This window comes from Nyctereutes procyonoides, unplaced genomic scaffold (assembly GCF_905146905.1).
Source record: "Nyctereutes procyonoides isolate TBG_1078 unplaced genomic scaffold, NYPRO_anot_genome, whole genome shotgun sequence".
In the NCBI taxonomy this organism is placed as follows: domain Eukaryota; kingdom Metazoa; phylum Chordata; class Mammalia; order Carnivora; family Canidae; genus Nyctereutes; species Nyctereutes procyonoides.
In genome coordinates, this window is record NW_026575041.1 from 4,029,357 (window position 1) to 4,055,404 (window position 26,048).

Consider the following 26,048-nt stretch of genomic DNA (forward strand, 5'->3'; position numbering starts at 1 on the left):
AGGGTATATGAAAACTCCCTGTATTATCCTGGCAACTTCTCTGTAAATCTAAAATTACTCCCAAATAAACGATTTACTTAAAAATTATCTAGAAGCAGGGGTGTCAAGTAGCTCAGTTAGTTGAGCATCTGACTCTTGATTTCAGCTCAGGTCTTGATATCAGGGTTGTGAGTTCGAATCCGACATTGGGCTCCATGCCAAGCTTGGAGTCTACTTAAAAAATAAGTTAAAAAACAACAACAACATATCTAGAAGCAAAAGTCATGGAATTTTCCAAGAAGATAAAGAAAAAAAATTTAAGAGGGAAAAAAATTGGATCACAAAGAATCGATTCAAGAGGCCTAATATTTGTATAATAAAATTTCCCGAATGAAAAGGGAAAATAGAGGCAGGAAGATAGGCATAATAGAAGAAAATTTCACCAGAAAAAGAATAAGTTTTAGACTAAAAGGGCATATTGAATGCAGGACAGAATAAAAAACAAACAAAAAACATGCATGCCTAGAGTCTCATGAGGTCTCAGAAAGCACCCCAACTTCTGGAAATTGAAAACAAATAAACAGATTATCTATAAAGGTATAAAGATCAAATTAACATCAGACTTCTCTGGAGTGAGAAACTAGGAAACAATGGCCTGCAAAATTGGGGCAAATGTTTTTGAATCAGCCAAACTAAAAAAGAAGTGAAGAGTACAAATAGATTTGTGAGAATGAAGAAGGCTTACCTCCCATGCAGTCTTGCTGAAAAAAGTTACTTGAGCTTGTGCTCCAGGAAAACAAAAAAAGAAGACATAATGTAGTGCTTTCAGTCTCTAAGTATAGAGCCAAGGGCAGCATCTAGTAAAGTGTTAGAAATGCAAATTCTCAGGTCCAACCCTTGACCTACTGAATTGGAAACTCTGGATGTGGGTTCGGCTATCTGTGTTTTAACAAGTTTGGGAACCACTGGAGTTGGGGTTGGTGCTCTGGAATCACCTTCAGCTGTCTGATGCACCGGCTGCTTGGCTGCTGTGAGTTAACTGCATAAAATGCAGCTGCCCTCCCCACCTCCCCCACTACCCCAATTTCACCGGGAGATGGGGAGATGGACTCCAGAGTCTTCGTGGAATCCCCATTGAAGCTAGTCTCCAGCCAAGAATACTTCCTTGTTTAGTTTTCTTCCCCTGTTTTATTCTGGTGATGGTGATCAACTGCAGGAGTAGAGTACTCTTACTTACACCAGAATCCTTACCTCAGGCTCTGCTTCTGGCTAGCCTGGCCTAATAGCCAAGAAACAATAACTAACCCAGACACACAATGAAAAGAACCTCCAGGGTAATAACTCTTTGCCTAGAAGTATTCCATTTAAATTAGAACTGGAAAACATAGGCTCTGATAATGGCATCTTAAAAATGTCTTCAAGAATAAATTGAATTCCAGTTAATAAATTGTACAATTAAGAAGTTAGAAGTTCTTAGTCATATGATAAAGAAGGCATATGTCTCTTCTCCATAAAGGAATGGGAAAGATGCCAAGAAACTCCAGGAAAAACACAAAACTGTACCAGAAAATTGTGGTTCAAATATGAAGTAAATAAAAAAAAATGTGGCATGGTTTTAATGATTGATATGTAAGGAAAGAGAAGAATTTGGTCTTAACATTTGAAATACTCTTTTTTTGGGGGGGCCTTATTTTACTTTCTTTCACTTTTGTTATGAAAAAAATCAAACATATGCAGAGGTAGAAAGAACAGCAAATTCAGTCCCATGTACCCATCAGGCAGCTTCAATGGTTATCAAGATCTGCTCAGTCTCAAATACTGAGCTAGTTTTATCTTTTATAGTTAATTTGTCTGAATGAGGATCCAGACAAAGTCTATATATTGGTTTAGTTGCTAGGTCTCCTGCACCTCCCCTGGGCTACTCCACTTTGGACAGCACCAATGTAGGGATTGAAAGGACATTTCCTTATCTACTGATCCAGTCACCACCTAAAATCTGCAGGGGGTTTTGTTCTTGTTTTAAAGTCAAATAGTCTTAATCAATATCATCTCTTGAAATAACCATTGAGTCACCTTCAAGTAAAGGCTGCTTCAAGCTCTCTCAAATCTTCAGTTTCTTGAGAGTCAAAAGAATTTTCAGGTGCTTTATCTTTAAGTTTTAAAGGACCTGTTCTTGGTGACCCAGTCCACAAAGAAATTTGCAATTCCTCATTCCAGCATAAACACTGAGGCAGGTGTTTAATGTCTAGAAATCTTCTAGACTTTTCTGTTTACCGAAGTTGTTGTGCCCAAGATTACGTATCCGAGAAACCACCAAGGACTCGACACCGATGCAAGCGCACGAGGGTTTATTTACAAGCTCGAGCTTGGGTCCAAGTGTACCTGACACAGCAGAGCAGGAACTTGGACCCCTCCAGCTTAGTTTTATGGGCTGGTCTAGGGGACCTCCAGAAGGGGTGGAGGAATTTCTCAAGTTCTGTTTACATTCTGATGTGGGGCTTTCAAGGGCATTAAGCTCTGTTCTCATTCTGATATGGGACTTTCCGCCACTGGCTTGAGCTCTGTTCTCATTCTAATATGGGGCTTAACTGAAGTAAGGTAAAGTTCAGCTCTTATTCATGGGGGCCTGAGATGGCTGTACTCGTGCTAACGCTGAACTTAAGGTGGAATGGCCTTAATTTTCTCGGCCTCCACAAAGTTTATTAAGAGTTCCCCTGGTTGGGATCCCTGGGTGGCACAGCGGTTTGGCGCCTGCCTTTGGCCCGGGGCGCGATCCTGGAGACCCGGGATCGAATCCCACGTCGGGCTCCCGGTGCATGGAGCCTGCTTCTCCCTCTCCCTGTGTCTCTGCCTCTCTCTCTCTCTCTCTGTGACTATCATAAAATTAATAAAAATTAAAAAAAAAAAAAGAGTTCCCCTGGTTGAACATGCTATGGATACTTGAGTGCCAGATGAGATTAAAGAGATCCAAGCAATGCTTTAATTTATATCTGGACTTCTCAGAAAATGCAGAAAGTCTAAGTTAGGAGCCAAACGGTGTTTGGATCTGGAACTGCAAAAGACCATCCCACCCCGCCCCGCCCCCATGGAATGATCCCATGGGTTCCAGTTTTTGTTATAAATTGCTCACTGGACCAGGAGGATTGCCATCCTGGAACCTTCTGCCTCCAGCCCAACCCTGCCTGGGTCATAGGTGCTGGACTTTACCCCTTCCCTCCTCTTTATCAGGTGGTTGATTCTAGGAAAGGCATGAAGCATAGGTGGGGCTGGAACACAACATGAAGGGAGTTTGGATCTTGGTTGCCCAAGACCTCACAGCTACCAATGGGTTGGGCGAGGCTTTGGATCCCGGTCAATCTGGCTCCATATTTTACCCACTCCTCCGTCCTCAATCCTAAAACACCTGGAAGCCAAAGGGAAAGTCCTAATGGGACCTGGGTGTTCCCTGAGGGGTCCAAAGGGGATCTCCTGGAGTCAGAGTGGCCAAGTTCCCTGAAGTTAAACAGTTGACACAGACAAATATCAACAGACACTCCCGGAAACATGAAACCAACAGTCAACTAACCAACCGACGACAACAACAAAAAACGGTCTTTTCAACAGGTAAGGAAAAATGGGAGAATTATTCAAGTCCATTTCTTCACTCTTGTGCCAGAGGCCCTGGGGACTTAAACGTTAACCAGCTAATCAGTGTGTGTGTGTGTGTGTGTGTGTGTGTGTGTGTGTAGGGGTTGTCTATCTTGAATAAACCAGACACTGAGTCCCTACCCTCAAGGAAACTTCCTGAATGTTCTCTGCCTGTGAATGATGAACCTCTGATGGCAAGGGATGATTTTCATCATGTTCTCCTTGTCCTCTCTCATCACCAGTACAGGGTCAGGCACAACATAAACACTCCATGGATGAATTCCATTTTTGAAAATGAGCCTGCTTTCTCTGCCACCTGATAATTCTTCCAGTATTTAGTGATTTTGTAAATTATTAGAAAAGAGAAAACTGTAGTCAGGGAAGGGAATTTATAGGTGAAATTATGCATACTGCTTTGTAGACATATTTTTAAAATGCCTTTCTGGGTAAAGTAGGGGAAACAGTGAGAGAAGAAGCAGTCTTAGAAATCTGAGGAAAAGGTTTTTGCTTTCTGAAGGGGATGTGGGTCCACTGCAGACTATGTGCCATATTCAAGGATCTACAAGGATCCATAGCCCTGAGGTTGGGAAGGGGGCAGACATGGGGATGGTCATCAGGAGTGTGTATGTTCAGGCTTCAGGAATGGGTTCCTCGTTCATTCAGTATATACTTATGATCACCTACTATGCATCAAACCTTGTTTGAAGCACTGGGGATACTGGAGCTTACATTCTAGTCGAAAGAGCAGGAAAAAAATTAATAAGTAAGATAAAATTAGAAATGCATGTACCCCTTGGCTCAGCAACCCCACTTCTGGGACTGTAGCCTAGAGCTTCCCCCGTACAGTAAAATGATGCATGCATAAGCTTATCTGTTGCAGTACTAGTTGTTCTAGTACAAGACTGGACATGACTTTGAATCTTGAACTGTGGGAATATATTATCCATTCAAAGCAAAACAAAAAAACTTTTAAAATTTAATAAGGTTTTATTAGATGGTGATAAATGTTACGGAGAAAAATAAAGTAAGGAAGGGGATTAGGTAATACAGGGAGGGCTGTTGCTATTTTAAATCGATTGTCAGGGAAGGCCTAATGGAGAAGATAACATTTGAGTAAAAACCCAAAGGAGATGAGGATGTATTAGGGAAATACTCCAGGCAGAGGGAACAGTAGGTGCAACGGCCCTGGGGTAAGAGCCCATCTGACATATCTGAGGAGAGTGAGGAGGCCAGATGTGTTGGAGCAGAGTGAGCTGGGGCAGAGGGTATACTGGTGTTGCGGCCCCAGGCACTCTGAGGGGCTGCAGCTATGGGTCATTCATAACCCTGGGAGGTTTCTTCTCATGCTAGCCTCCCCAGTTCATTTGGACATTTCCCCAAGTGATAGTTAATCCTTTCCCAGATCTTCTCTTCCCATGAATATTTGTCCTAAAGTGGGATGCCCAGAACTGTGCTGGCTTGTGTCCTCAGTGCCCCTGACGGCCACCTCCAGCCCACCTGTCCTCTCAGCAGTGCTGCTGGCTGCCCACTGCTCCATCCTGGGACCTCTCTTCTCTTCTAGTCCTCTGGACTCAACGCCTACTTAGCCCTCTGACTGTTTCTTCTAAGTCCCTGTCACTGCCCCTGCATACGGAGGCTCCCAGACTCTGTCCCCACTGTCTTTGTCTTCTCTCTCTCCTCCCAACTCCTGCCAATCCCCAGGGCTTCTGAGCACATTTCTCTCTGGAGCCCAGATCCATAGTTCTCTCGCTCCCTGGACCCCAAATGCCCCAAATGCCTTGGAATCCACATATGTCCAGAATGGACTCACCACCCACTGATCACCCTTTTGCCCCCTAGACCAGTTCAAGCCAATACTCTGGATGCCCTCTCTCAGACAGCACCAACCATTCTCCCTGTCTGCACCTTCCATACGTGCCCACCTGCACAGGGACCAGCTTGGCCCGTCAGCTGCTGCCTCCCTAGCACCTAGCACAGTCTCATCCACTGTTCCCAGATTCTGAATCTGTTCCCCTCTTGCAGTGACCTCTGCCAGGCTCAGTGGTCCCATCCCCCAGGCCCCCACATCTCCAAACCCGGGAGCAGGGGAGGCCCTGTGAGCCTGCCTCAAAGCTCTCTGATTCCCAGGTAGGCTTCCTGGGGGGATGCAGACCCCAGAAGGCACTGGCCCTTTACACTGGCCTGCTGGAGGCTCAGTGTTGTGACCTCCACCTGCTGGGATCAGAGTGTGACTAGGTCATGGAAACCTTGGCAGAGAGCTCTTCAAGTGGGAGGAGAGAGAAGCAGAATCAGAAGTTGAAGGGCCCCGTCCAATCAGGAACCTGAGGAATCCATGGCCCTCTCAACATGGAATCCTGAATGAGATCATAAGGCCCACAGAGCAAGGATCTCCTCCGTCTGCTCCCTTATGTCTGGCACCCTGATGGCAGGAGCTCTGAACAGAGGGTGATCCCTTCATCCCTACCCCCAGGTTGCCAGATAAAATATATGCCACCAGTTAAATTTGAGTCTCAGATAAACAAGTAGTTTTTTAGTGTATCTCCCCTATCCAGTGTATCTTTGGGATAAACTTACAGTAGGAAATTATTATTATTATTATTATTTTAAGATTTTGTTTATTTGTTCATGAGAGACACAGAGAGAGAGGTAGAGACATAGGCAGAGGGAGAAGCAGGCTCCCTACAGGGAGCCCAATGTGGGACTCGATCCCAGGATTCTGGGATCATGCCCTGAGTCAAAGGCAGACACTCAACCTCTGAGCCACCCGGGTGCCCCTATAGTAGGAAATTATTTCTTGTTTATCTGAAATCCAAATTTATCTCTATTATTTAAATCTGAAACTCTATTCCAGATGACATTTGGCAATGTCTGAAGACATCGTTGGCTGTCACAACTGGAGGAGAGGTACTACTGGTCTTAGTGGGCAGAGGCCAGGGATGCTACTAAACATCCTACAGAATGTAGGAAAGTCCCCCATAACCGAGAATTATCCAGACAAAAATGAACCTCTCCTTAGGGTTACCCAGAGACACCGAATTCCCATCCCATTTCCACCTCCTACCCCTAACCACCTGCCTTCCTTCCCTCAGGCCATGAGGAGATGTGGAGAGAGACTATGTGGGTGTTAACCAATGCCAAGTTATGAAGTTAGCGGGAAAAACAGGATACGAAATTATGTTGCCTCTCAACACCGCCCAGGGAGAAACTATGCACAAAAAAATTCAATGAAGAGAAAATGTCAAATGTCAAAGTGGTTACCTTAGGCCATAGAAATATTTTTTCCACTCTCCATTTCTCTTTTTCTTTTCCCACACTTTTCTTGAGAATCAAGTTTGTAAAATACTTTACATTTTTAAAACATTTTATTACATAAATAACACATGAGTACATTCTCTTTGTGTTAGAAAACACTGGAAATAGGGGCACCTGGGTGGCTCAGTGGTTGAGCCTCTGCCTTTGGCTCAGGTTGTGGTCCCGTGGTCCTGGGATCGAATCTCACACCAGGTTCCCTGGAGGCAACCTGCTTCTCCCCCTGCCTATGTCTCTACCTCTCTCTCTGTGTCTCTCATGAACAAATAAACAAAAATCTTTTAAAAAGAAAAGAAAACACTGGAAAGAGTACAGCAAGGCCTGTGACCTTTGACCAGCACCCACAGAGATAACCATGCTCCTGTAGGGCTAATGCAGAGCCATAGGAGGGTCCTGGCTCTAACGTGGGCTTTGAACAGACACTGGAAAATACAATCACACAGTCATAGGGCAAACACATCCTACTAAGTACTGCCACGTTGTTTTAGAGTTAGCTGTATCATTTTATTCCACCATCAACGAAGTTTGACAGAGCCAGTATGAGCCAACACTTGACACCAGACTTGAAAATGCTGGCCAGTCTGATGGGTGAAAAATATAATCTCATTGTTTTATTTTGCACTTCCCTTATTATAGCTATTTTTTTCAGTTTTATTGAGATATAATTGACATATGACACTGTGTAAGTTTAAGGTGTACAGTGTAACGATTTGATACACAAATGTATCATTTTACCACTATAAGGTTAGTTAACACATCCATCACCTCATATATTTACCCTGTGTGTGCGTGTGTGTGTGTGTGTGTGTGGTGAGAATTTTTAAGATTTATGCTTAGCAATTTGCAAGTGTACAATATAATATTGTTAACTGCAGTCACTGTGCTGAACTTACTCATCTTATTACTGGAAGTCTGAGTATTTGGCCACCTTCATCCATTTCCCCCACCCCTCAGCATCTGACTACAAGCAATCTACTCTCTGCTTCTGTGAGTTTGGAGTTTTTTCTTTCTTTTTTCTTTTTTTTAAAGATTGTGCATACAAGTAAGATCACACATTAGGGATGCTTGGCTGTCTCAGTGAGTAAAGCATGTGATTCTTGGTCTTGGGCTAGTGAGTTTGAGCCAGGCACCCACACTGGGTGTAGACATTACTTAAAAATAAAAAAATAAAAAAAAAATCACACAGGTTTTTTTTTTTTTTTTTTTTTTTTACCTCTGATCTCTTTCACTTAGCATAATACCTGTATACCTGTGAGGTCCATCCATATTGCAAATGCCAACATTTCCTTCCTTCGGTTGAATTATATAATACATACCACATTTCCTTATCCATCCATTCATCAACCGCTACTTGGATTGCTTCCATGTCTTGGCTATTATAAATAATGCTGCAACAAACATGGGTATGAGGATATCTCTTTGAGATAGTGATTTCACTTCCTTTGGATTTCCAGAAGCAGTTCCCTTTTCTCCACATCCTCGCCAAAACACTTTTCTTGTCTTTTTTTATAATAGCCATTCTAACAGGTGTGAGGTGCTGCTTTTATCTCATTGTGGTTTTGATTTGCATTTCTCTGATGATGTGTGCTGCTGGGCATCTTTTCATGTATCTGTTGGCCATTTGTTTATCATCTTTGAAAAAAATGTTACAACTGAGAATGAATATCTTCAGGTGTTCATTTCTATTTTTAAGTTAATGAAAAATTTAATCGATATGCGTGCACATTTTATAACATTGAAAAAATGTGGTCAGCGGAGAGCCAGCCTCCTTTGCATGTCTGAAGCCCTGCTTTGCAGTCTCCCATCTGGAGACCATATCCAGAAGCAGTGTCTGGGATTTCCTTTCAGAAATATCCATTCAATGCACATGTAAGTGCTCACATGTAAAGCTTCTCTTTAGTTTCTACACAAATCATAACATTTTCCACACTGTTCTGCACTTGGGTCTTTTCTTTTTTAGTATGGAAAGTGGTTCATTCCCCTATATGTAGAGCCATTTCATTCTTGTTTATGATTTCATAGTATCCCATCTGATGGATATATTACAATTCATTTAAACAGTTCCCTTGTGTTGGGGCACTGGGTGGATCAGTCCTTTAGGCATATGCTTTCAGCTCAGGTCATGACCTTGGGATCCTGGGACACTGGGATGCAGTCCCATCACCATCCTGCTGAGCTCCCTGCTGAGCTTCTATCTCTCCTCTGCCCCTCCCTCCACTCATGCTCATGTTCTCTCTCTCTCAAATAAATAAATAAAATATCTAAACAGTTCACTAGTGTTGGACACTTTTGGGGCTTCCGATCTTTTGCTACAATGCATGATCTTGTGCATACACAGTTTTTTACTTAGAGGAATATATTTGTAGGTAATTTGCCAGAAGTAGAACAGCTAGGTCAAAGGGCAGGTGTACGGAAAGCATTTAAGTTTGTAACCAAACTGGATTCCGTATCAATTTGCTGATTATGTCATTTCATGATTGTAAAGAAACTCATTTATTTTTTAATTCACAGGAAAAATATAGCATAATCATTGTCACTGATGATAAGAAACCATGATTTATAAAACATCTACTATGTTTCAGGCACTTTACACATAGTGCCAAAAGCATTCATGACACCTATGAGGAATAGTGAAGTAACCCTTCTCTTTAAGGTATCCATGAAGTAAGTGACAGAGCTAGATATCAAACCTTGGCCCATCTGGCTCCCTCCCCTGGGCCTGGGCCTTGTCACCAGGCTGGAAGCTGACACCCTGGAATGAGGAACTATGTCCTAGCACGGCTCACAGTGATGTCACATGACAGGTGTCCAGCTGGAGGCCTGAAGCCAGTGCCTGGGAACATAGCCCAGGGAGCACGGGACAGGTCATGGGTGGGGGTGGAAGTGGTGCTGAAGTGGCTGAAAAGGCTTCACAGAGGTGAGAGCTTTTAAGATGAGGACTAAGGGTTGAAGGAATAAATTTTGCTGGTGAAAAGTAGAAAGGATGGCCCACGCTCAAACTCTGGAGCCAGACTGTCTGGATTTAAATCTTCTGCTACTTCTTAGCTTTGTGACCTGTCTTTTCATGTGCAAAATATAGACTCTAATTCATAAAGTCATTGTGAAAATTAAATGTCTTAAAGCATGTCAAAAAGAAAAAAAGAAAAATACCTGAAACTTTGCAAGCATTCAAAAGCATTAGCCATGTATTAGCAAATAGCTAAATCATGTTTAAAGGGATTTTAATTGGCTGGGTCCCACTGGTATTGATGGGATTCATTTAGCTGGAGGTGGCAGGAGGTTATGTCATATGAGCCTGATTGAGGAACCACACATAAGGGTTTGATCAGAGCAGTGTCAGGCCCATCTGGCAGCACAGCAGCTGAGAGAGTTCCCAGAAGTTTACATATTTTGCCAAAAAATAATTGTTTAAAAGTGTTGAAATGCTGTCATGCAAATGTCACTTTTTTCAGAGTTAACATTGATTTAGCTCTTATGTGCCAGGCACTATTATAAGTCTATCATGGAATCCTCACAACAAGCCTATCAGGTAAGTACTATTTTGAGGAAACTCCAACCGAGCTTTAAGCCATTTGCCTGCCCAAGGCCATCACATCTGATATCTGCACCAGGCTCCATGAGACCATAGTCTGTTCTCCTCTCTGAGGATCTCCCTCTCTCAGTGGGCAACTGGATCTAGAATCAAGTTGTCTTCTCAATCACTGTGCTCTTTTGAACCCTTATACCTCCTCAAGCCTGAACAGCTCTGGTCTCAGACTGGAGGGGAGCCATGGAGGGTTCCTAACCTGGGACATGACACACTGACTTACATTTTAGGAAGTAGCAAGAAATGCCCTGACAGGTGAGGAGAGAAACCACAGTGCCCTGAGGGAAATAATTGTGGCAGGTGTGTGAGGGGAGGGTGGGGGAGGGGCCTGTAGGTCAAGGCTGTAGGCAAAGCCAGGAAAGGTCCTTGGACTGGCCTCTCTGGGACCGCTAGAATCCTCATAAGACCCTTATCCTGCAAGAAGTACTTACGTGATCGAAATTAAATGCCTATAGTCACAAGCGGCTGTTGAACTCTTGAAATGTGACTCATCCAAATTGAGAAGTGCTATAAATTAGAAAATACCTGTTGGATTCCAAAGGCTTAATTAGAAGAGTAAGACATCTCAATAATTTACATTAATTACATGTTGAAATGATAACATTTTGGATATATGGGGTAAATTAAAAATACTGAAATTAATATCACCTGGTCCTTTTTTTTTTTTTTTCACCTGTTCCTTTTTCCCTCTTCTTTTAAGTGGCTACCAGCAAACTTGAAATTATGCACACGCTCACATTATATTTCTACTGGACAGGGCTGATTCACAGTCTTCCTCCAGGCACCTGCTTCTTACCCCCTTCATGAGAAGCTGTAGTGGTGTCTGGTGAGGACTGGGCTGCCAGAGGTGCCCGCCACCAGGCTCTTTGAGGCAAGAGGACAGAGGCAGAGTCTCCCCTTGACTTGTCTGGGTCTGCTGTGCTCTGCTGCCCTCTACTGGCTCCTCTTCCTTGCTCTTCAGTGACCTTTCATTGTGGAAGGGACTGGACTAGACTTGGTACCCTAAAATACTTTGTGGTCCCAGATCATTTATTCCTTTCATGTACTCTCCTGTTATTATTTTAGTTCAAAGTCGCCTTACAGAAAATTTATGAAATGTCCTGTTTCCTGATTACTCTCTTCTCAACAGGTCTCAATACAATTAAGATATATCCGGTAGCTCTTCTCCAACGGCGGCTTCTGGTTGGGTGGAATATTATAGATATTGAGAAACCCTTTAAATTCTTGGATGTTAATAAGTACTTTTCTTTAGAGGGCTATATTTTTAGTCTTAGAAGGCAGTTTCCTTTGATTGGTAAAATGGGTGAATAGCATGGTAAATAGGTTAAGCTGCATCATGAAGATTATAGAGCGAAAATATATATGAAGTACTTAGTATAGTGCCTGGTAAATTATAAGCTCACAATATGTGAAGTTATTAGTATATAAAATTACTTGTTGTTTACATAAACAGAAATCTTTTACAAGGGTTGTGGCTAGAGGCTTGTGCCCCTGTATGCTAGGATTTTGGTTCAGACCTTTTCTTTCTTTCTTTCTTTCTTTTTTTTTCTCATCCCTTTTGATGAATAAACAAGGAGTAATGGGAAGGAAGGATATCAGCAGGTTGCTGAGCTAGGAAAACACCCAGCTGGTTTGGGGTCTTCCTGGAAAACCACCCAGCTAAATCAAACCTGAGTCAGCTTGGTCAACTAGGTTAAGGAAAGTTAACGGGAAGAGGTCATGGATACACTCCAAGGGAACTCTGGATTTGCCAGGGTGCATGAAGGCATTCCCAGGGTTGTGCACAATAAAAATACAAGTTCAGGGAGAAATTGAGACAATATGAAATGTGCAAGTGTTCAAGAAAAACTTGTTTGCGTATTTTTAAAGTGGATAATTGTGGGTATCAAATCACTGTGGCATTTATATTCCTGTGGATACATTTAAAAGAGTGACTAACTGCTATATTTTAAGGTGTTGACATTATGAGAGTGCTGGAAATTATAGTCTCTGCAAGTTTATTTAAACTTATGGTGGAAAGTTCTACCTATGTTAAAGTTCTGCACAACTTGGAATGTACAAAGGAAAAGTGCATCCTCCAAATTCTTGTAGGGAGGATGTGAGCACAAAATTTTGAAGACCAGAGTCCGGGCTGCACCTCAGGAATGGAATTGCTGAGGTTTGGGAATGATCAACATTCCTCAAGGACACCAAACTCTCCCCAGCCCCCGGCCCTCAGCAGTAGAGGCTAATTCCATTGCTGTGAATCCTCCCCAGGGTTTGATGACTGTGTGGAGGTCTCCAGCATTCAGGAACCAGATATATCCTTTGTCTCTGGGAGAGTGCAAAGCTAAGCAGAGGTGACTTGCAGCCAGAATTCCAGGCTTCCTGAGCCTGTAGGATCAGGGTCTGGAGAACTAAATCAAATGGTTCTAAAATGGCTTCTCTCTATAAAAGCCCAAAGCACCATTGCTGAGAAGGAGCCCTCACTGCTCACAGGCAGCCCTGTCATACCCTAGGCCTGGCTCCTGCCCATGGGCAGCAATGGCTACATGCCACCTCTTGGCTCTTGCCTTTCCCCCTTTGTCTCCAAGCTAACTAGCTGCCTGTTCACACAAGCTTGCTCTGGGCAGGAAACTGGGAGGTTGGTGGCACTGGCTTGTTACCATCTCATTCTTGTCCTCCAGTACCCCCATGGAGTCACAGTAAATTCAGTCCCTGATGTGTGGGTTCCACTAGTCAAACCCGGGGGAGAGAGCCTCCTGCCTCTTGTTTGTGGAGCACGTCCATCTACCTGGCCGTGTGCTTTCCCACATTCTCAGCTCCCTGAATTTGACTCCCGAAGATGCTCACTTGGTTAGTGTACCTGTTGAGGAGATAAGGAATCCCCGCTGGGAAGAGCAACCAGCCCCACTCCTAGCTGGGAAAGAGGTTGACCAAAGCGCTGTAGTTGCAGATTGTGGCCGCCAGAGGACAAAGTGAGCAAAGTTTTGGGAGAGCCAGTTTTGGAAAAAGTCAAACTAGACAATGTCTCTGGGTACTTCACTTGGGTTCCCCCTCCTCGAGTGGGATTTGGTAACACCCTCTCGGGAACGGTCTAGCCGTTCTTTCTTTCTTTCTTTTTCTTTCTTTCTTTCTTTCTTTCTTTCTTTTTCTTTCTTTCTTTCTTTCTTTCTTCTTTCTTTCTTTCTTTCTTTCTTTCTTTCTTTCTTTCTTCTTCCTTTCTTTCTTTTTCTTTCTTTTTTAATTTTTTTTATTGGAGTTCAATTTGCCAACATTTAGCATAACACCCCGTGCTAATCCCGCCAAGTGCCCCCCTCCGTGCCCATCACCCAGTCACCCCAAACCCCCGCCCACCTCCCTTTCCACTACCTCTTGTTCATTTCCCAGAGTTAGGTGTCTCTCATGTTTTGTCATCCTCACTGATATTTTAACTCATTTTCTCCCCTTTCCCTTTATTCCCTTTCACTAATTTTTATATTTCCCAAATGAATGAGACCATATAATGTTTGTCCTTTTCTGATTGACTTATTTCACTCAGCATAATACCCTCCAGTTCCATCCACGTCAAAGCAAATGGTGGGTATTTGTCCTTTCTGATGGCTGAGTAATATTCCATTGTGTATATAGACCACATCTTCTTTATCCATTCATCTTTCGATGGACACCGAGGCTCCTTCCACAGTTTGGCTATTGTGGACATGGCTGCTAGAAACATCGGGGTGCAGGTGTCCCGGCGTTTCACTGCATCTGTATCTTTGGGGTAAATCCCCAGCGGTGCAATTGCTGGGTCGTAGGGCAGGTCTATTTTTAACTCCTTGAGGAACCACACAGTTTTCCAGAGTGGCTGCACCAGTTCACATTCCCACCAACAGTGCAAGAGGGTTCCCCCTTCTCCACATCCTCTCCAACATTTGTTGTTTCCTGTCTTGTTAATTTTCCCCATTCTCACTGGTGTGAGGTGGTATCTCATTGTGACTTTGATTTGTATTTCCCTGATGGCCAGTGATGTGGAACATTTTCTCATGTGCTTGTTGGCCATGTCTATGTCTTCCTCTGTGAGATTTCTGTTCATGTCTTTTGCCCATTTCATGATTGGATTGTTTGTTTCTTTGCTGTTGAGTTTAATAAGTTCTTTATAGATCTTGGATACTAATCCTTTATCTGATAGGTCATTTGCAAATACCTTCTCCCATTCTGTAGGTTGTCTTTTAGTTTTGTTGACTGTTTCTTTTGCTGTGCAGAAGCTTTTTATCTTGATGAAGTTCCAGTAGTTCATTTTTGCTTTTGTTTCTCTTGCCTTCATGGATGTATCTTGCAAGAAGTTGCTGTGGCCAAGTTGAAAAAGAGTGTTGCCTGTGCTCTCCTCTAGGATTTTGATGGAATCTTGTCTCACATTCAGATCTTTCATCCATTTTGAGATTATCTTTGTGTATGGTGTAAGAGAATGGTCTAGTTTCATTCTTCTGCATGCAGATGTCCAATTTTCCCAGCACCATTTATTGAAGAGATGGAGTACTTCCAAACTCGTTCTATGAGGCCAGCATCACCTTAATTCCAAAACCAGACAAAGACCCCACCAAAAAGGAGAATTACAGACCAATATCCCTGATGAACACAGATGCGAAAATTCTCAACAAGATACTAGCCAATAGGATCCAATAGTACATTAAGAAGATTATTCACCATGACCAAGTGGGATTTATCCCCGGGATGCAAGGGTGGTTCAACACTCGTAAAGCAATCAATGTAATTGATCATATCAACAAAAGAAAAAACAAGAACCATATGATCCTCTCAATAGATGCAGAGAAAGCATTTGACAAAATACAGCATCCATTCCTGATCAAAACTCTTCAGAGTGTAGGGATAGAGGGAACATTCCTCAGCATCTTCAAAGCCATCTACGAAAAGCCCACAGCAAATATCATTCTCAATGGGGAAACACTGAGAGCCTTTCCCAGATCAGGAACAAGACAGGGATGTCCACTTTCACCGCTGCTATTCAACATAGTATTAGAAGTCCTAGCCTCAGCAATCAGGCAACAAAAATAAATAAAAGGCATTCAAATTGGCAAAGAAGAAGTCAAACTCTCCCTCTTCGCAGATGACATGATACTCTACATAGAAAACCCAAAAGCCTCCACCAAAAGATTGCTAGAACTCATACAGCAATTTGGCAGTGTGGCAGGATACAAAATCAATGCCCAGAAATAAGTGGCATTTCTATTCACTAACAATGGACTGAAGAAAGAGAAATTAAGGAGTCAATCCCATTTACAATTGCACCCAAAGGCATAAGATACCTAGGAATAAACCTAACCAAAGACATAAAGGATCAATACCCTAAAAACTACAGAACACTTCTGAAAGAAATTGGGGAAGACACAAAGAGATGGAAAAGTATTCCATGCTCATGGATTGGAAGAATTAATATTGTGAAAATGTCAATGTTACCCAGGGCAATTTACACGTTTAATGCAATCCCTATCAAAATACCATGGACTTTCTTCAGAGAGTTGGAACAAATCATCTTAAGATTTGTGTAGAATCAAAAAAGACCCTGAATAGCCAGGGGAATATTAAAAAAGAAAACCATAGCATCACAATGCCAGATTTCAGGTTATACTACAAAGCTGTGGTCATCAAGACAGTGTGGTACTGGCACAAAAACAGACACATAGATCAATGGAACAGAATAGAGAATCCAGAAGTGGACCCTCAACTTTATGGTCAACTAATATTCGACATAGCCAGTCTTTCTTACCTGCTTGTGCCGCCCTAACTGGTTGGTCCCTGTTGCAGCTGTCCTTGGGCCCTGTCTCTCCCCCCCCAGACATTGATCCCATGCCCTTGGAGGAAGCCTGATGATGGGTTGAGGCTTCCCTGGCCTTTTTCTGCCCCATGGCCACATCTTTCTGCTTCAGCAGTCTTATCTTTGGACCAATTATTTCCACATCTTCCCTTGAAGGGAGCTTTCTCTGCCATATACATTATAGTGGTATGGTCCTTTAGCAGTATTCAAATTGTGCCTGACATGCATGAGAAAGAGAAGTACCAGTGTGGGGGTGCCCAGATGGCTCAGTTGGTTGAGCATCTGACTCCTGGTTTCGGCTCAGGTCATGATCTCAGGGTCCTGGGATTGAGCCCTACATCTGGCTCCGTGCCCAGCCCAGGGGAGTCTGCTTGAAATTCTTTCCTTCTGCCCCTCACCACCCCAGCTTGCTCTCTCTCTCTCTCTCTTAAATAAATAAATAAATAGTTGTTTTTTTTTTATTTATTTATGATAGTCACAGAGAGAGAGAGAGAGACGCAGAGACATAGGCAGAGGGAGAAGCAGGCTCCATGCACCGGGAGCCCGATGTGGGATTCGATCCTGGGTCTCCAGGATCGCGCCCTGGGCCAAAGGCAGGCGCCAAACCGCTGCGCCACCCAGGGATCCCTGTTTTTTTTTTTTAAAAAAGAAAAGTCCTAGTGTGTTCTGGTCTTCTGCAAGAACAGCAATGTGAGCCCACCTGTTACTGTTGGGAAGTATTTGGTAAGATGGTAACTTACCTTAGCCAAGAACACTGAAGTTTAAGGCAACCCTAAATGCCAAGTTGCTTATCTGTGCTGAAAGCAATGATACTGTGCCCCACTTAATGAAGCCTTTCCATGGGCTAGGAACTATACCGAGTGCTTCAAAGCTACCATTTAACTGGATCACAGAAATCCTATGAGAGTAATGATCATTTCTTCTCTTTCCAGATGAAGAATCTGAGCTTCAGGAAGGTTAAGTGACTTGCCTAAAATCACAGCGGTTGGGCGCCTCCCTTTGGAGCATGATTCTGGGGTCCCGGGATCGAGTCCCACATCGGGCTCCCTGCGTGGAGCCTGCTTCTCCCTCTGCCTGTGTCTCTGCCTCACTCTCTCTGTGTCTCTCATGAATAAATAAATAAATCTTTGAAAAAAAAACTATTCAAATTTAAAATAAAACTTCATCACGGAAAAACTTGTTTTTCTTTTCTTCTTTTCTTTTTATTGTATCTATATGACACGATGGGTATTAGCTGAACCTATTTTGGTCATCATTTCACAATATTTGTAAATCAAAGCATCATGCTGCATGCCTCAAACGTATACAGTGATGTATGCCAATTATTTCTCAATAAAACTGTTGTTGAGGTGTTTCAGAGTAAAGTGTGCAGAGGGCTGTAATTTACCTTGAAAAAGATCGAAAGATGCACCCTTGGGTGGATAGAGGGATGGATAGATAAGGGATAAAGAAAATATGGCAAAAATGTTAATTGGATCACCTTAGTGACGCATATACATAATTCTTTCAACCTTCTTGTGTGCTTGAAAATTTCAAAATATAAGGGGAACAGTTTTTTTTTTTTTAACGGAAAAATAATTGTGACCCCATGAACCACTACTTGGTGACTTCCGTTACTAGTTTTAATAGACTTTATGAAAGTGAGGCAGAGGTAAATGAGTTCATAATATAAAGGGCATAGAACAGGCCCTAGCATATTTAATAAATATTAGATATTTATATCGCCAGCATTTGGAACAGAGAAAACGGACACAGAAGAGCTGGACCTAAACGAATTTCATTGAGTGTAGAGTGCAGGGACTAGGATTGCACGCTGTTGCTGTGTCAGTTTATACCTGTAATTTCCATCTCTGCGCCTCACGTTGCTCACTTAAGCTAATAAGAATTGGACCTAAGCTCCCCTGATTGATCTGCTCCCTTTCCTGTTTCTGCCTATACGTGTCTCCATTACCCCTCCTTTTTTTTTTTTCTTTAATGCCTTCCTAAAAACTACAATTCCCAGGAGCGCCTACAGGCGTCGACGTCGCGCAGTTCTTTGTCGTAGCTCGCGCCCTTTATACCTACTTCCGCCCACGAGCCCCTTCCTTTTCTTTCCGGGGCGCGCGGCGGCAAGATGGCGGTGCAAATTTCCAAGAAGAGGAAGGTAAGACGCTGGGGCCTAGGTTCGGGGATCTGTGGTGCCGCGCGGGTCGAGGCTTGTCGAGATGCCGCCGCGAGACGCTCAGCTTCGAGCCCTGCTTCGGGAAGCGGCCTGGGCCGCGTGGCATTCCCGCGGACCGCGGATGGCGGTGGATTGAATGCGAGGCCCGAGCCAGGCGAGCGCGGTTTGGCGGCGGAAAGGAGTGATGAGAGACTTCTGCCGCTTCTGGGCGAAGCCCAGACGTGAGCACCGGGCGCCCCTCCCGCCCGAGACAAAGCGCTTGGGAGCATGGCTTGGTTAACCGATAGCTTTAGTAAGCGTATTTTGAGAGGTTGGGCCGTTCCCCCTAATGTCTCACACTAGGACTTTGGGAGGGGAGGTAGCGTGTGCACGCCTTCGTGTCGGGGCGCGGCCCTCTGGCCCCCGAGACCTCGGTTGGAGAGGCTGCTGTCTCTTGCCCCGTCTCTACCGCGGAGAAACTAACCGGGAGGGAGGAGAACCGGACAGAGCACTGGATCGAGCTTTAACTTTTCGCTTTTCCGCAGGCGGAAACTGTAAAGTCTACTTGCTTTAGAAAGAGGCAACTAACTTGTCATTTTGTGTGTGTACACAGCGTTGTGCAAATCCACACACTTTTTCGAATGTGAGACATGTACTGTAGGCCAGATAACATGGCTGGGAGTCTTCTCCAGCTTTGTGAGACATGTACTGTAGGCCAGATAACATGGCTGGGAGTCTTCTGATGGTCCTTGAAGGCAGCATCTCTGCTCTACTGACAGGAGTTGTGAATGTGCCATTTTATTTTATTTATTTTAAGATTTTACTTATTTATTCATGGGGGACACAGACCCAGGCAGAGGGAGAAGCAGACTCCATGCAGGGAGCCCGATGTGGGACTGGATCTCGGGACTCCAGGATCACGCCCTGGGCCGCCCTGGGCCGCCTGGACCGGAGGCAGGCGCTTAACTGCTGGGCTACCTGGGCATCCCGTGAATGTGCCATTTTAGAGCAGCTGTTTGTTTGGCATGTGCTACACGTAAAGAAGTCTTTAAAACCCTTCAATGAAGAGAAGATGACGAGTCTGACTGGAGGTGTTATCTTTGCCAGGCGGCCCCTACTCCTTGCTGCGTTCTGTGGCAGTTTTAAGGGTCCTTGGGTTAAAGTAACTTCCAAAGGACGATCTAGAGGCATTTGTCTGAGAAGGGTTGTTAAATTGTGTTGGAACAAGGGTAGTAAGAGTGATGATGGGATGTTTGTATGAGGTATTGCATTGGCAGAAGGACAATGACCCTGCCATCCCACGTTCTAATTGTGAATTTTCCCTTTTGGTTAGTTTGTCGCTGATGGCATCTTCAAAGCTGAACTGAATGAGTTTCTCACTCGGGAGCTGGCTGAAGATGGCTACTCTGGGGTTGAGGTCCGAGTTACACCAACCAGGACAGAAATCATTATCCTGGCCACCAGGTGAGATCTCATTTTCCTGTCTAGCACCTGTTACTTGTTGTATATGCTAGGTTGGTGTATCCTGTAAACTTCCAGGGAGAACCAGTGAATCGGCCTTATTAGCAAACGTAAGTGGTTTTAAGATTTTTATTCATTTGACTGAGAGTGCACAAGCGGAGGATGGGAGGAGGGGATGTTGAGGGGCTGAGGGAGGGAGGAGCAGGGAGCCCATTGCCGGGCTTGATCCCAGGGCCCTGGGATCTTGACCTGAGTGACCTGAGCCAAAGGCAGACACTTAACCAACTGAGCCAACGCGGCACCCCACCAAGGTGTATTTTCCTAACTGCCTTTTAAATCTGATTCTAGCTCTTGTCTTCCAAAATTTGTATTTTCTATGTTAGACGGGTGAGACTTGATTACCACATATATGTAAAATTTAAAGCCATGTTTGCAGTTTTGTGAGAGCTATTGTGTATTTCCGTTTTCTCAGGACACAGAATGTTCTTGGTGAAAAGGGCCGGAGGATCCGGGAATTGACTGCTGTGGTTCAGAAGAGGTTTGGTTTTCCTGAGGGCAGTGTAGAGGTGAGTGATTTTACCTTTTGCCAGAGATTACTGTGGACCTGGAAATGGTTATTTAGGGTGGTTACTTTTATAAACCCTTACTGTCATGAAGACCTTAGTTATCACCAAGTATTACATATGAATTGGTGTTTTGTTGAAGTTGTCTTAATAAGTAGCAGGCTTCATTTTATAGGCCTTTTCTGCTCATTTCTGGTGGTTAATGGATTTTTTACTCTCAACTTAAGTATGGTAATGATATGTATGATGGATTGGCTATCCCATCACTTGATGTAGCTGTAGAAATATCTAGGATGAGAGGGCAATAAGGAAAGATTTCAGACTATGTCACAGCGTAGGCTACCTATGAGTAGTAGGAGTGTTTTAGTACTTGAGGGATGCCACAGTGACCACATGCTTGTATGGTGAATGTTTTTTTTTTTTAATTGAAAACAATGGGAAAAGTTAACAGGTTTAAGGGTGTGTCTTGATTTCTTAAAGCTCTATGCCGAAAAGGTGGCCACAAGAGGTCTATGTGCTATTGCCCAGGCAGAGTCACTGCGTTACAAACTCCTAGGAGGCCTTGCTGTGCGGAGGTAAGTGTCCTGAGACTTTGAATGATTTTTTTTTCAAGATTTTATTTATTTATTCATGAGTTATACACAGAGAGGCAGGGAGATAGAGGGAGAAGCAGGCTCCTCACAGGGAGCCTGATGCGGGGACTCAATCCCTGGACCGGGATCACACCCTGAGCCAAAGGCAGACACTCAACTACTGAGCCACCCAGGCATCCCTGAATGATTATGTTTTAAAGAGTGGTCAGTGCTATAAAGGGAGTACACTTCTTGGTGCTTAGGTAATAGAACAAAAACAACTCCAAGGAGAGGAGGTCAGGGTTCCTGTTGAAGTTAACTCGGCTCCATGAAGTGTGGAGATTATAAAGACATAAGACATAGTCCTGATGGGAGAGAGCTAATCTGAGCAGTATGTAGGTATGATGTGAGGAGTGGATTATAGAGTGCATGAGGTAGCTAGATTGGCCCTGGAGCCGGGCCTTTCTGATGAGGTTTCAGTAGGAGTTCTTTGTGTACTTTCACCGTTGTAATTGGAATGCTTTTCCTGGGTGTATGAAATTTAGGTGGTACTTCCTGCAGAGCCCTGGGAGGTTTTCTCAGCAGGAGAAGAATTTAAGAGCTGTGCTTTAGGAACATTGACCTGGTGGGGAGATGGATGGCAGGAAAGGTGTTATAGGTAGGGACATACAAGAAAGACTGCCTGGCTGGTTTGAATGCCAGCTACACTACTTAGAACTGTGGTCCTCAAAAGCTTGATCCTTGGGCTATGGTCACTGATATCCTTGGAGGAATTGTTAGAAAAATTCTCGGTCTCCGCCTGCTGAAGTGAAAAGGAGTGTGGACCAGCAACCCTCTTTATACCCACTGACTTGGAAGTTCTGAGACCTGAGCCACTTACTGAACATCTGACCCTTGGATCTCCTGTTTGTAAATGGGGGGTCATTATATCCACCTCTCCTTTTAGTGGTGATTAAATGAGATGATGCGAAGGGGCTTGAACCTAGAGTGGTGGGTCCTGCTTTACTTTCCCTGTTGAAGGTGGCAGCTAGCTCTCCTAATTAGTATGTCCTAGGGTGTGTAGTAATAAATGAGTTGGGGGGGGCATATTTTACGGCTTATTGTCAATTTTATAGTTCTAGAAGTATCTTTCCCAGCACTCTGGTTAGGGCAGCTAGGAGCCTTCATTAGTAGCTTGGATTCCTAATAAATGTGAATTCTGGAGATTGAGGAATATTTAGTAAACCATAAAGGGGCCACTCTGACTGGGTTCTTACTGGTTGTTTACCAACTCATTGTGAAATGCTACATTTGCAGAGATGGACTGGATGACCTATGCTTGAGTTTTACCACCCCCACCATTTAATTGCCAGTTTAGGGGTGCCTGGGTGGCTGAGTTGGTTAAGCGTCCAACTCTTGGTTTTGGCTCAGGACGTGATCTCAGAGTTGTTAGATTGAACCATGGCCAGCTCTCAATCTGTATTGAGTGTGGAGCCTGCTTAAGATCTCCCCTCCCTCCATTTGCATGTGTCCTCTATCCCAAATAAAGAAAAAAGAGTAAATTCTTGAGTCTGTAATTGCCAGTTTAATTGACCTGGTGTGAGGCCTGGACTTCACAGGTGTTGTTCTAGTTTAATCTTCTTGAGGTGATTGTAATGTACACCCAATGCTGTGAAGCATTTGGGTTAGAAGGAACTGGAATATATATTCCTTAAAGAATTACCTTAAGACGAGGTGTGATAGGAATGGAGAATTGCCAGGCTCTGGTCAAATTTATTCTCCATTAAAGGAACACTGAAGATATTGTAGACTAGTAAGTCTATGGTTTTGTTTTTATTTTTTAAGAACGGCAGGGTGGTTAGGATGCCTGGGTGGCTCAGCGGTTGAGCATCTGCCTTTAGCTAGGGTGTGATCCTGGGGTCCCAGGATCGAGTCCCACATTGGGCTTCCTGCATGGAGCCTGCTTCTCCCTCTGCCTGTGTCTCTGCCCCTCTCTCTCTCTTTTTCTCTTTCTCTGTGTCTCCTGTGAATAAATAAATCTTAAAAGAATGGGAGGTGGGATGGGGATAGGGTAGGCTTGAATAGTCTTGTCTTTGGTTATAGCAGGTGGATGTTTCTTGTTCTCCCAAAGGGCCTGCTATGGTGTGCTGCGGTTCATCATGGAGAGTGGGGCCAAAGGCTGTGAGGTCGTGGTGTCTGGGAAACTCCGAGGACAGAGGGCTAAATCCATGAAGTTTGTGGATGGCCTGATGATTCACAGTGGAGACCCTGTTAACTACTACGTTGACACAGCTGTGCGCCATGTGCTGCTCAGACAGGGTGAGCAGCTGGGAGTGCTTGAGGCAGAGGGCTTTTAGCAGATAGATGTTTTTTTTTTCATGTATACCTCCATGTCAGGGAACATGTTTTGGGAGTAGTGGAGCATGTTTGTACTCCACGTGAGTTTATTCACGAGCTGCATTGACCTCTAAGAAGTAAATTGCTGAGATCCAAGAGTTGGTTTGCTTTTGTCTCAGCCACCTATGTACCCTTCGGTGATGACACGATGACGAGTCAGAAAGGTCACATCCTGCTCTTGGTCCTTGTCAGTGCCACGTTCTGTGGTGCTGTGCATGGGTTCCTTTTGCAAAAGTGTCCTGTTTATTGATTGATTAGAGGCATTTGTCTGAGAAGGGACTGGACCCATGGGTGCTTGAGTAACCTAGTATTACTTTACTTTGCTCTATCCTATTGTGGGATGATGGGTACAACCACAGCTAGATTCTAATTATGGCATCTTCTAGGTGTGCTGGGCATCAAAGTCAAGATCATGCTTCCCTGGGACCCTAGTGGTAAGATTGGCCCTAAGAAGCCCCTGCCGGATCACGTGAGCATTGTGGAACCCAAGGATGAGATACTGCCCACCACCCCCATCTCGGAACAGAAGGGTGGGAAGCCAGAGCCTCCTGCTATGCCGCAGCCAGTACCCACAGCATAAATAGGTGTGTCTCTAGGGGCCTCTTGGGGTGGGCCTGCAGGACCCTTATCCTTTGTCTCCCTAATAATTGTATATCCCGTACTGTTGTAAGCACTTGCTATGCAAACGTTGGATTATACTTAACATGGTTGGAGCCAGAGGCCCATTTAACCAGGGATTCTGTAGGAAGAAATACTTGCCTTTAGTCTCCTAAGACATTCTTATGTTTACCAGTGTGTTTGAAACAAGAATTTTCCTTTTATTTACTTAAAATCAAGGCACTCTTGTTAGTAGTTACCTGTTGTTCAGCAGCCCCTTCAGCAGTTAAAAAGGTATCACCAACCCTCTTCTATGGCTAGCACCTTTTGTTTGTTTCTAGGTGTTCTGTGTGTATATATTCTTCATGCAAACCCTAAATGAGAAATGAAACAACCCATATTCAGGTGAAGATTCTGTTCTTACTGTTGTGCTCTATTTGGTTTCAGGGTCTCCTTGGCAGTTGGATCTGGAGGCTGGATTTTACTCTGTGAAGACCTTTAATAAAAAATTTGACTAAAACACGTGGCACAAATAGACTGTCCACTATTTGGTCTGAGAATTCTATTGCCTGAAGGGAACATTAACTTGGTTGGCTGCCGGCCTCATTTTCCCTGAAATCCTTGGTTTCAGCTGTTGTTGTGAGGCAAGAGCCAGAACAGGAAGACCCAAACAGCTAACCAGAGTAATATCCTATAAATCTAAAGTGAAGGCTGATTGCTAGTTGGATAGCACCTTGATTAATTCACCCGCAGTTTGAGGTTATAGGTTTGGAAGAGGGATATATTTAAGATGTTTTTCTTTTCTAATGCATAAAGAAATCTTATAGCACATAGAAAATAAATACGGTGCCTATTGTATATTCGGTCATTTCTACCCTATAGGTAGTTTTGTATAATTCTACATTTTATCCTGAGCATGTCTGAAGTGTAAAGGGAATTTGCTTGTGCCACTGAAAATCCTGAGAAGTACATTTATTAGAATCCACACTTCTTTGTTCAGTCCTTTTAGCCATTATACTTCAGAAGAATGTAAAGAACATTTACATTGTCTACAGTTTGTCATATTTGAAGTGTTTTCTATTGATAGTTATAAGAAATGGAGTCCTCGTAGTTTCATTGGGTGAAATTAGTGTGGGACCAAGGTGGCATGAAAATCCATACATGGCTATATAGGGAATGAGTTCCATTGAGCACAGTGACAAATGTATCTCTGCCCCCTCCTTCAAGAACCTTTGATATTTATGCTGTATCTAGACCATCACCTATTGCTGGTTTTGTCAGTGTGGTTTTGTTTTAAAGATTTTATTTATTCATGAGAGACCCAGAGAGAGAGAGAGGGCACAGCAGAGATCCAGGCAGAGGGAGAAGCAGGCTACATGCAGGGAGCCCAACAGGGGACTCGATCCCTGGTCTCCAGGATAACACCCTGGGCTGAAGGCTGGTGCTAAACCGCTGAGCCATCGGGGCTGCCCTGTTTTTGTCAGGGTTCATGGAACTGAGACCACCTATCACTAGTAGAGACACTTCCCTTTAGAAGTCCATAACCTCTGGCAAAGCTAACGTGTTTACTGTTTTAGGGAGTGGAATGTGTATATTCTAGTCCCTAATGTATTAGGAACTAGAGCCTGAATAAAAAATGTAAATGTTCCTTATTTCCCCATTCTTCCCCTCACCTTGAGGTGACAGTTTCTCAAGCTGAAGAAAGTTTTCTGGGAAGGGCTAAGGAGGAAGTGATTTTAGACAGGCTGGTGTTGGGCCTCGTCAGTACTATATATGTGTAAAGTGAGATTTGAGTGCTCTGGATAAAGGATTCTGTGCCCACCCCCAAATCTAATGAAATACAGGCAATAGGTTTTGTTTTGTTTTTTTTCCAGAGAGGCAGAGACACAGACGGAGAAGCAGGCTCCATGCAGGGAGCCTGATGTGGGACTGGATGCTGGATCCCCAGGATCACACCCCAGGCTGCAGGTGGCGCCAAACTGCTGTGCCACCGGGGCTGCCCCAGGCAGTAGGGTTTTTTATCCCTTCTGGGTAAAACTAGTGG

General features: G+C 43.9%; 1 protein-coding gene, 1 long non-coding RNA gene and 2 other non-coding genes across 4 annotated transcripts; all 4 read left to right on the forward strand.

Annotated features, from left to right (window-relative positions):
* The first annotated feature begins 3,362 nt into the window (after nucleotides 1-3,362).
* LOC129506810 (uncharacterized) lies at nucleotides 3,363-17,450 on the forward strand. Its single transcript, XR_008663862.1, has 3 exons — nucleotides 3,363-3,582; nucleotides 6,458-6,510; nucleotides 17,228-17,450. It is a non-coding gene; the product is annotated as an uncharacterized LOC129506810 (long non-coding RNA).
* A 927-nt stretch (nucleotides 17,451-18,377) lies between these two features.
* Nucleotides 18,378-24,862, forward strand: RPS3 (ribosomal protein S3). Its single transcript, XM_055320689.1, has 7 exons — nucleotides 18,378-18,438; nucleotides 19,769-19,899; nucleotides 20,369-20,462; nucleotides 20,940-21,034; nucleotides 23,142-23,329; nucleotides 23,794-23,991; nucleotides 24,452-24,862. Exons 1-6 carry the CDS (start codon nucleotides 18,409-18,411, stop codon nucleotides 23,985-23,987), a joined length of 732 nt encoding a protein of 243 aa, XP_055176664.1. The 5' UTR covers nucleotides 18,378-18,408; the 3' UTR covers nucleotides 23,988-23,991; nucleotides 24,452-24,862.
* On the forward strand, nucleotides 19,492-19,639 carry LOC129506852 (small nucleolar RNA SNORD15). The gene has a single exon (XR_008663881.1). It is a non-coding gene; the product is annotated as a small nucleolar RNA SNORD15 (small nucleolar RNA).
* LOC129506851 (small nucleolar RNA SNORD15) lies at nucleotides 23,540-23,684 on the forward strand. Its single transcript, XR_008663880.1, has one exon. It is a non-coding gene; the product is annotated as a small nucleolar RNA SNORD15 (small nucleolar RNA).
* Nucleotides 24,863-26,048: the final 1,186 nt, after the last annotated feature.

What these genes read in the sequence shown, in the direction of transcription:
- RPS3 (XM_055320689.1), top strand. Translation starts at nt 18,409, where the DNA reads ATGGCGGTGCAAATTTCCAAGAAGAGGAAG. An exon ending in AAATTTCCAAGAAGAGGAAG is followed by an intron (nt 18,439 to 19,768) that starts GTAAGACGCTGG and finishes CCTTTTGGTTAG; the next exon opens with TTTGTCGCTGATGGCATCTT. An exon ending in TTCCTGAGGGCAGTGTAGAG is followed by an intron (nt 20,463 to 20,939) that starts GTGAGTGATTTT and finishes GATTTCTTAAAG; the next exon opens with CTCTATGCCGAAAAGGTGGC.